Source organism: Agelaius tricolor, unplaced genomic scaffold, assembly GCF_023055355.1.
Source record: "Agelaius tricolor isolate 1412-34295 unplaced genomic scaffold, bAgeTri1.0.p SCAF_4, whole genome shotgun sequence".
Taxonomy (NCBI): Eukaryota; Metazoa; Chordata; class Aves; order Passeriformes; family Icteridae; genus Agelaius; species Agelaius tricolor.
This window is the reverse complement of record NW_027269264.1, coordinates 34707696-34717406: the sequence shown is the minus strand read 5'-3', so window position 1 is coordinate 34717406 and position 9711 is coordinate 34707696. Positions and strand designations below refer to the sequence as shown.

Genomic DNA, 9711 nt, shown 5'->3' with positions numbered 1-9711 from the left:
AAAATATACCAATCAGACCTTGCTCTCAAAGCTAGGACACAGCTCTGGTCCTCTACTGTACTTGTGCTTCCCAGAGTTCTTCAAGGCTGACAGTCCTTTCCTAGAAAGGCCTGGAAAAAATAAATCTATATTTTTGTATCCTTGCCTTCACGGGTCAGCAGGACACCTGACCAAAAATCTGAAAGAGGGAAGGTACCAGTAAGTGTACTTCTGAAACTGATTCTGTGTGGAGGGAAAACCAACCTAGAGAAACCAAATTTTTGCTCATAATAGTTCATGGTTTTTCAGCAACATGTATTCAAAATTTTCATTTCCAGAAAACTGCACAAGACTTAGGAAGTTTAATCAGTGTGTTAAAAGACCTCTTCATAAAAAAGACAATATAAGAAATCTTTGCCAACTCTTTGAATGTATTTATTTATGTTTGGATTTGTGTAAGGAAGACTCATGCTATAAATTTTCATTAAAAACATGTCATTAGAAATAAATAGTACATTTATAGTCATAAGTAAAACAGTAGTTTTTACGCACACGAATGTTTGGCTTCCTCTTACAAAACAGGAATTGTATTTCACCACCTTTTTTTGTTTATTTGTTTATACTTGATATAAAAGGATAAAGCTGCTGCATGAAGTTTATATTTATTGTGGATTTAATATATCCCCAGACTAGTTATTTTGTCTATTTTCCTAATAATATTGACACAGGAAAAGTACCCCTCTATTCTTGTTATTGATTTTCGATATGGTAAATGAGCTTAAACATCACAGAAAGAATATAATGATAATAACAAAGATTAATACATTTTTTGCTTTCTTCTGCTTGCTGATGGGAATGACTGATTTGTATGAGAAAAGAATTATGTTTATAGAAAGGCTTGACACCACCAGCTACTTAAAGGAAAAAGTACATTATTATAGAACTTTATTTTCATTAGCTATGTGAAGATGCATGTCCTGGTTTCTCAGATACTAGGAAAGCAGAATTCCTCAATGCTGTTCTCCTTTCTTGTTTCTGTTTCCTGCAGATCCAGCTGATGATACTCAAATGTCACACGGTTGATGTGTTTGCCACTGGAGACCATCCGCAGCACAGTGTTGTCACAGCCAATCTTCATTTGGGCTGTTTAGGGAAAAGAGATATAAAGGGGCTATAAAGACACATTTATATGACAGAAAGTGAGGGAAAAGAGATATATAATGATGGGAATTATGAAGCACTAATACATGCAGTTTTGGAAATAAAGAAAATTTGTGTGTCGTGATGACCTGCTGGTGGTGATATTGCTGATTAACATTTGTGTTTGTGAGTTTTGCTTTACCATGCTTGGGTATTTAATCAAGTATCCTTCCCTCCTCCAAAGGCTACTCCATATCTATGTGCTACTGTTAGATACCATGAGTGATGGGTAAGGGTAATGGCACCCTATCCTGGAGTTAGCCAAAATTAGCAACATCAAAATGTTTCCCATTAGAAGGATGAGTGGATTTGTGTGTAAGGACGTTCTTCACAGGAAGAAAGGCATTTGAGAGTCCCATCAAGACAAACTCAAATGGTAGTGCCCAGCACGTGGTCCTTCCACTCTGAGGGAAATTGAGTGTCACTAACTGCTGCTTTAGGCAAGCCATTTGAGTGGAGGCTTGGCAAAGCCTTTTCTTTTGGGGAGCTTGGGGGAACTTCCTCACTTGAGATCAGGAGCTGCTGAGATGGATTTCCACTTCCTTCACACCACCAGGAAAACACATTTTAATTCCAGTGCTCAGGATTATCATTTAACAGCAGCGCTTACCAGTTAAATCTTTGAAAAGTGCCTGGACTGTTAAGTTGTAGTGTGATGAAAGGCAAGGGAGACAACAAGGACCAGGCATGTTCCTGCCCTGCAAGTTTTTGGAAATGCTGCTTCTCCAGTGCCCTGTTGGTACTCCTGAGAAATGGCAGATGTGCCACAGGGGTTAGTCTGTCATATCACTGCCACACTTTACAGTCTGCTATTGAATATTAGGGAAACTGGAAGTTCTTATTTTTATGGGGAGAAAGAAGGCACTGGACTAGCATGATAATGAAACAGGTTCAGAACCCCAGCAAGTTCAAAGTATAGAATGGGCTTTTGGGATATGTGTTACACCACCAGCAGAAAAGGTCTTGGGAACACTAAGTAAATGAGAGAAAAGCTCTTTAACTGAAAATGTAACTATCTGTCTTCATTTGTAGTGAATTTCCAGACCTTTTTATGTGCTGACATTTTAATATTTGTTTTTGTCATAGGACAAGAATTTTTAAAATATGTCTAATTCAGCCTTGTCATAATGACTACTAAAGGGGCAAATGAAGGTGGTCATGGGTGTGCTGTAACACATAGCCAAACCACAGGCTTCAGCTCTCATGTTCTGCTAAATGTGAAATTCACCCTCTAGCAGGAAGTCCAGGTGTGTGGGGGGATCCCTGCATGTCTTATTATGGTTAATTTTATTATGTGGAGGTAATTGGAAGAAGTTCTTACCAGACCCATGAAAGGAATGGCAGAGGTCAGCTAGTGGAAACATCTTGGATGGGTCTAAGCCAGCTCCTCCAAGAAGCTCTACAAAATCTCCCACTCCTGCACAGCTTGCAGATGGTTTCTTAAAAAGGCAGAGGCCAAAAGTTATTTACCATTCATCTTCAAAATGTAGCAGTTCTGCAGACATTATTGGAACTAACAATAGGTTTTAGAAATCCCCTGTGCTTAAAGCTGTGTGAAATCAGTTTCTCATCCTAAGCAGTACTACCTTCATTTTATATTAGTAAGTTAATTTTCTTAAGGCATTCCAAAGAAAGACCTAAGTAGACTCTGAAAATTACTGACAAGTAGAAAAGGTGTTGATTCAACTGCTTTTAATGCAGATAGGCAATCTGGTTCTGGGTGCTTAAACACGTAATCAAATTAATGCAGGCATGGGCTGTATGTATGCCTATATTCAGCTGGCAGGCAGAAACTTCAGTTTCACTATACCATACTCATTCCTAAAAAATGCTAAAATGCACCATTGTGGCAAAGTTCAGTTAAGGTAGAAATTAACAAAAAGAGTATCTTCTTTTAAAGCAATGGCTTACTGTATATTAAACCCACAATTTTCCTGAAATTAATGCTGTTTGCCAAAAATCTCTTGTATAGACACCTTGAGCACCTTTGGGCTGTCACCCCTATGCTACTATTTAAGTGCCTGCTTTCTTTACCTTCCTTTGCTGTTGTCCTTTTCTGCTCACCACTGAAAAAGTCAACTAATTCACTTGCCCATCTCTCAAAACCTAGTTTGTTCAGACACTGGCAATCTCCTTGAAGAGCTCAGGCTGTCAGACTCACTGCCAGGACAAAAAAAAATTCCTTGCTCTATTCTTCTGAATATTTTGTAATTGATACCTTCTTACACCACCCAGGCACAGGTATCACCAATAGCTCCTGTCTTCTTTTGTTGGTTTGTCATCAAACACCAAATACCCCGGATCAGAGCAGAGAATGCTGAGCATATGGAGCAGGCAATCAGCTGTGAGCACATTTGTATTTTGTCTGTGACAAAATACCTTGCTATCTAGTGGCTTCATTCTCTCTTCAGAGCGTTTGCTGCTTTCATTAATTTAAATACAGACAGACAGCTCTCGGAGAGAGGGCTCCTTTCTTTATAATGACATACTTACCCTTTGCTATGGCAAGCAATAGTTACTTTCATTAATGGTGCTTTGCATGATCTGGCTGCCATTGCAAGATTACAGAGACAATAGTGACAGAGACAGCCCCAGCTCTCCTCTCTGGGAGAAACCAGAGCCCTCATCGTGCACACAAGAGGTCCAGAACACCCATGCCTTAGCAGCCAGCATCACAGCCTGTCCCTGCTTCACCCCTTCCCGCTTCTGTGCCCACAAAAATTGCACATGCTAATATTTTCTTAGGCAATAAAGATCTCACCTTTAAAAAGAGACCATTTAAATGTCCCAGGATAAGATCAGATATTTTTATCACCACTGGGTAGATTATGGAGAAGCTGCAGTTTCTGTGCTGGTGAGGAATGACCATGGTAAACCTTCCTGAGGGGGTCTGAGAGATGACATTGCAAGCTGGGACATGGGAAAAGGTACAAGAGTTACTTGTCCAGTCATCGCTGCATGTAGCAAAACTACATCATTACAGTACCAAAAAAGCAGAGATATAGTTTAATTACTGTGAGTTACAACCAAAGGCTGAAAAAAAAAATTGTGGCATTTTCTGAGGTTCTTGCATAGCATTTGTTCCTTAAAAATTCCCTCCCCCTTTTTTTACTATATAGCATGAGGTCTGGCAGAACCTGAGGGTGAAGCAGTCATTAGAAGAGCTCACACCTGAAATCTGTACATCAGGGGCTCATGCTGTCAAGGGCTCATACAGTTTGCCAGTTTGAAGGAGGCTAAACATGGGTAGAGGGAGGAATTGTGTTTAGTTTTGACAGCTTATCGCCTGATATTGCCAGCAATTCCCTAAATCCTATTCAGCTCCTCTGAACTGGAGTTCCTTACATTGCAAAATATCTCATTGAAATGGGAGCATGATTTTATCTTTAAGTTCAAACTTATGAGTTCAGGTAAAGGAGTATCTTCTACGTGAGCAACCCGAGGGATCCTTGGCATAGCTCTGGAGTCCTGCAGTTGCTTCAGCAGGACAGTGACACCAGCCACCTCCAGCAGCTGAATATAATAATCACATCTGTAGGCATGAAGCCACGCCAGAGTGGGGACCTAGCTTGCAGGCCCAAGTCTGAATAACTTGGAGTAAAGACATAGCAGACATACTGTCACTGCTTTTTGGTTTGGGGGGCTTTTTTTTTTTTTGGTGTTTTTATTCGTGTTTTTTTTTTTCCTTTTGTTGTTTTTGGGGGGTTTGTTTGTTGTTTGGGTGGGGGTTTTTGTTTGTTTGGTTTTTGGTTTTTGGTTTTTGTTTTGTTTGTTCTGCTTTTGTTTTGTTTGGTCACTTTGAGTAGTTAGCAGATAAATCAGACTGGCCTGAACAATAATTGTTAAATGTCCTGTCCTCTCTGGAAAACATAATTCAAGTGAGGAACATGTTGCCCAGTCAAGTTGTGGGTGTCCCACTGCTGGAAAATTTCACAACCAGGTTGGATGAGGCCCTGGATAACCTGGTCTACCATGTGACATTCCTGGCCATGGTGAGGGGGGTTGAAAGAAGATGATCTTTATGAACTCTTTCAACCCAAGCTATTCTACGATTCTGTGATAATTTGTGCCTTGCCAGCTCAGTGGCTTAGGCAAAGAACTTGCGGGTAGATCTCTGTGATCATATATCTCTCATAACTACCATATAACATTCAATACACTGATTTTACTGTTGACCTTTTTCAAATATTTTTTCCTCATTGTTCACCCAGATCTAGAAAATGCTGAGATTGAAGTTACTCAATTAATACTATTTGTTCTAGCTAAATGTGTTGGAACATGCCAATATTAGATTGGGAGGGATCTTATTTGAAAGAAAGAGCCTTATGGTCTTGCATATTGAAGCCTGTGTGACCTCTTAAGCTCCTTTGTTTTCTTGGGACACACACTGAGGCTGAGTCAAGCCTGCAGGCATGCAGGTGCACATGGTTCCACCGCAGCCATGTCAGTGCAGACAACCACAGTGAGAAACTCAGTGCAAAGCAACACATTCTCTTGGCTTCCTGCCCCAAATTCAAGCCCCTTTGGCAGAATGAATTGCAGACTTACGGAAGAGATTGCTGCTTTTCTTGACTGTGACAGTAAATCCATTGCCTGGTAGCTGAATCCTGAAGAAGATCATTGCCACGTTCTGTGATGATCTGATGGTCCTCTGAATATTCCCACTTTCACAGAAGTCTACGTATCTTTGAGAAGTGGTGAGAGGATGGTCCAAGGAACTGGGAAATTTCTCTCCCTTGAGTATCCATCCATCAAACACCTACAGAGGTCCAATAATATAAAACTAGGTTTTGCTTAATACTCTGTTAGCAGAGAGCAGAAACATGAAGTATAACAGACACTCTTTTCTTTTGACACCAAATAACCTGTTCAAAGCCACAAACTGAAAACAAAAATTCACTGTATTTATTGATTTCCTAACATTTGACTAATTATTCATGCTTCAATGGATGTTTAGGAAAGGGATGCATATAACTTTTGTTTTTATCTCCTTCAGGTGACAGCTTTTGTTACCTACTTTTTTTTTTTTCACGTTCTTTTTTTTTTTCTTTGCAATTGCATTGTTACTATAAGGAGTTTTTGACCAGCTTGATTTAGATGCTTTACAGCTTGTCATTAATGGTCCCAGTGGACATGCAGAGATATTGGAATACAGAAAACTTTAGGGAGGAATTATTGGCAGAGGTTTTGCTCTCGCTTGTGTCAGCTATTTTACCTCATCCTAACCACTAGAAAACAAAACAAATTCTGCATTATTTATCTGGACTTTAAGTATCAACTTCTACAAATCTTTTCTTCATTAAAAAAAGCAACAATTTTCCCTCACCATCTTCAGATCAGAAGCAGAAATACGTATTAGTTCTAGCATAGATACACAGCTGCCTGCCTTGTTGTTTCAATACCCTCCTAGCTGCTCTCACATGGCAATTCCTTGAACACTTCAGTCAATATTCCCAAAATTCAAGGATCAGGTTCAGCTGTCGCTTCAGTCAGTAATTCTGATGTGAGACTTCCTGATGAAAAAAAGTCAGGATTTGCCAGAACTGTAAGTTTCTGAAGTAATGGGATGTAGGTGTTCAAATTACATGAGAGGAAAGCTGCCTGTATATATATACAGAGAGAGCAATATAATAGAGAAGTTTGGGACACCATTACCAAAGAAAGGAAAGCCCAATAAAACATAAAAGATATCTTGGCATTTTTCTAGCCTCCATGAGCGACCATAAGTGCAGGTACAAAAGCCTTAGCCCCACAAGAGACTGAAATCAGCCTCCCTGCAGCCACGTGGGGAGACATCTCAGCCAAGATATGGAATGGAAGGACAGAATTCTGAGCAGGAGAAAAGGAAAGGGCTGAAGGGCAGCTTTCCTCCTTCACCCTGTTCCCGGACCTCAGCTTGCCACTAGACGGGTTGTGGTCTCTTCTGTGCCTTGCCAGTTCAGCAAAAAGGGAAAAGTGCAAGGCGAAGGGAGCCAGGGACCATTGAACCTCCCCTTCTGTCCTTGACTGAGTTCAGATCTTGGTGAATGCTCCTGCCTGCCAGAGAAATGTGCTGGTAAAGTTTTTCAACACTGGAATATAAATGGTTCTGAGTCATGAGCCTCCTTCTGTTCAGAGCCAATATCCTGAAAAGTTCTAGCAGGGAATTTTTAAAGAAAACCTGCAATGATCCACTCACTATTAATCTGGTGCTAAGTGACCTGAGAGCAGAGGTCCCAGAGCAGTAACAACGATCCAGAGATCTGTATCATTATCTGCTGGCTCATCTGATTCACAGCACAATGAGTAAATCCTACTGCCCAAATTTTCAGCTGTTCACCTGGGTATGGACACTCCACTGAGGCACTTCTGGAAAAGTTCAGGAGAGGTACTGTAGGCTGGAGAGGGATCCTCATCCCACGTCTGGCTTTGTTTTAGAGGAGTGGTGATGGGGGGAACACAGAGTGCCTCAGGGAGGGGAAAGAGCCATCCCAGGGGAGGTTGCCTTGCCTGCTTTTTACACACAAACACACACAAGACGCAGATGTGCACGTGTGTTCGCCTGCCCCTTGCACACACAGTAAACACCTCAAAAGCAGCTTCTTACCTTCAGGAAGTCCCCCCCTTGGCAGTCGATGTTTACAAAGTCGTAGTGAACTGTGATGAGCTCCTCGGGCTCCCCGATGAAGAAGGTTGCGCAGTGCAGCTGTGGTTGGTCTGCGGTGAAGGTGAACTGCCCCTCTATACTCAGCATGTCAATGCACCCTGGAGAAGCAGGGACAAAGGGCTGCTGCTGCTGCCTGCTCTGGAGGAAGACTCCGTGCCAGCTCCCACTGTGCAGGGAAGGAGGGGGATAGGAGAGACCACCCCCCCGCACTGGGATCCGGCTGGCACTGAGGACAGGGAGAGCCAGCTGAAGCAATTAGGAGCCTGCTGAGCATCAGAGGATGAATAGTAACTGGCAGGTGTGAGCACAAACGTGTGACGGGGGGAACGAGGGGGGACGGTGTCTCAGTGCATCTCTGAGCAGAAAACTCTGTGTGTACATGTGCACAAGTGCACAAGCACTCTATTCTTTCACATTTCTCTCCGCTCACAGCTGCTACACCTGCCCCACCCCTTGGCAATGTGACCCTGCCTAGCGACATGGGTGGGAAATCCCCATCTGACTCCAGTTATTTGGGACCATTAACTATGAACCCCAACCCTCTGCCTTAAACCACAGGTTTCTGCAGGTTTAATGCTTTGTCCTTCTTCTCCCTAGTCTTGCAAAAAGCTCCTGCAGCTCTGTTACTCCCAATTAGCCCTTTTCCTTCCCTGAGGTACACCCAGGATTCTCTACCTGTCAGTAGTCCCTACCAGAGCACCAAAGAAACTCACGGAGCGACCGCCGGTAGATCTGTCCTGCAGACAGCTCTCGCTTCAGATCCTCACTGAGTAGTAGGAAGGGGTCATCTTCACCAGCATCCCTCACCTGGTTGAAGATGGAGGGCAAAAAGAGTCTGGGGCAAAGTGAAATGCAGCTCTCTCCCTGCACCTCTCAAGAACAGGCACAGCATATTATGTCCCCCGTCCAGAAACAGTGCAGCTCTGGAAGAGCTCAGGCTGAAAGCTGCCAACCTGCAGTAGAGGGGAAATAAACTTGGGATCTAAGAGATGAGCCCAGCAGCTGAGTGCACTGAGAGTTTCTTAAATCCTCAGCAAAATTGCTGAGCATAAATTAATAGAGAGGTAGTACAGAATACACGGGACTGTTGCATTAATGTTACCCAGGCAGAAGTTTAATGCAGGAGAAGTGGGAATAGGAAATGGAGAGAGAATAAAGCACAACGCTTGAAAGATGAGAGCACAAGTTAGAAGACAGCAGCTAAAAGCACAGTGAGATGTTTAATCTCTAGCCCTATTGCTCACCTCCAGGTATCTGGTTTCTCCTTTGGAAGCTGCCAGGAAGATGAGAACGAGGTGGCATTGAAACTGGAAAGCAGACGGCATGCTGACACCTCCTCTGGCAGCTGTCCCCCCGTGACCAAGTTTCTCCGGGTCTGTGCCGGTATGCAGAAGCCGCTGGGGTGTCTTGGAGCGACTCTTTTTATAGAGCTGTTGGGAGGGGAGGCACTTGGTCCCTGTACTGATAGGGTAACCCATGGTAACTGAATTCCTCTCACAGTGACACAGTACGTGGGCATGACAAGGGTCCAAATTACAGCCACAAATTTTCAAGACGGTTGAATTCCCCTCTCTGGCAGATGTCTTTCCTCCTAATCTGTCTGGTGGAATAGCTGAAAACCTGTGGGGGAGAGAGCCTATCCCTGTGCATATATACGGGGCACTCATACACTGTGTTTATTTCCAGTTATTCCAAAGCAAGCAATGAGGAGCAACCCTCCCTCCTCCTGGGGCAGTACAGGGTATTTCAGACTGCAGGGCTTTCTGCCTACCTTGTGCTGCTCTGTGATATGCAGCTCTCTGCAGTGCCTGTGCCTGTGCCAGGCGCTTCCTTCTGGCCAGGCCTGGGTGGGCACCCCTGTCCCAGGCAGGTTTGCAGCCTGTGCA

General features: G+C 43.1%; 1 protein-coding gene across 1 annotated transcript; it reads right to left on the bottom strand.

Moving 5' to 3' along the window:
- Positions 1-390: 390 nt before the first annotated feature.
- Positions 391-9234, bottom strand: CRHBP (corticotropin releasing hormone binding protein). Its single transcript, XM_071425234.1, has 7 exons — positions 9070-9234; positions 8539-8632; positions 7766-7923; positions 5728-5938; positions 3941-4089; positions 2501-2618; positions 391-1122 (listed from the first exon to the last, which is right to left on the bottom strand). The coding sequence occupies exons 1-7, from the start codon at positions 9148-9150 to the stop codon at positions 965-967; spliced, it is 969 nt and encodes a 322-aa protein (XP_071281335.1). The 5' UTR covers positions 9151-9234; the 3' UTR covers positions 391-964.
- Between the last annotated feature and the right edge of the window lie 477 nt (positions 9235-9711).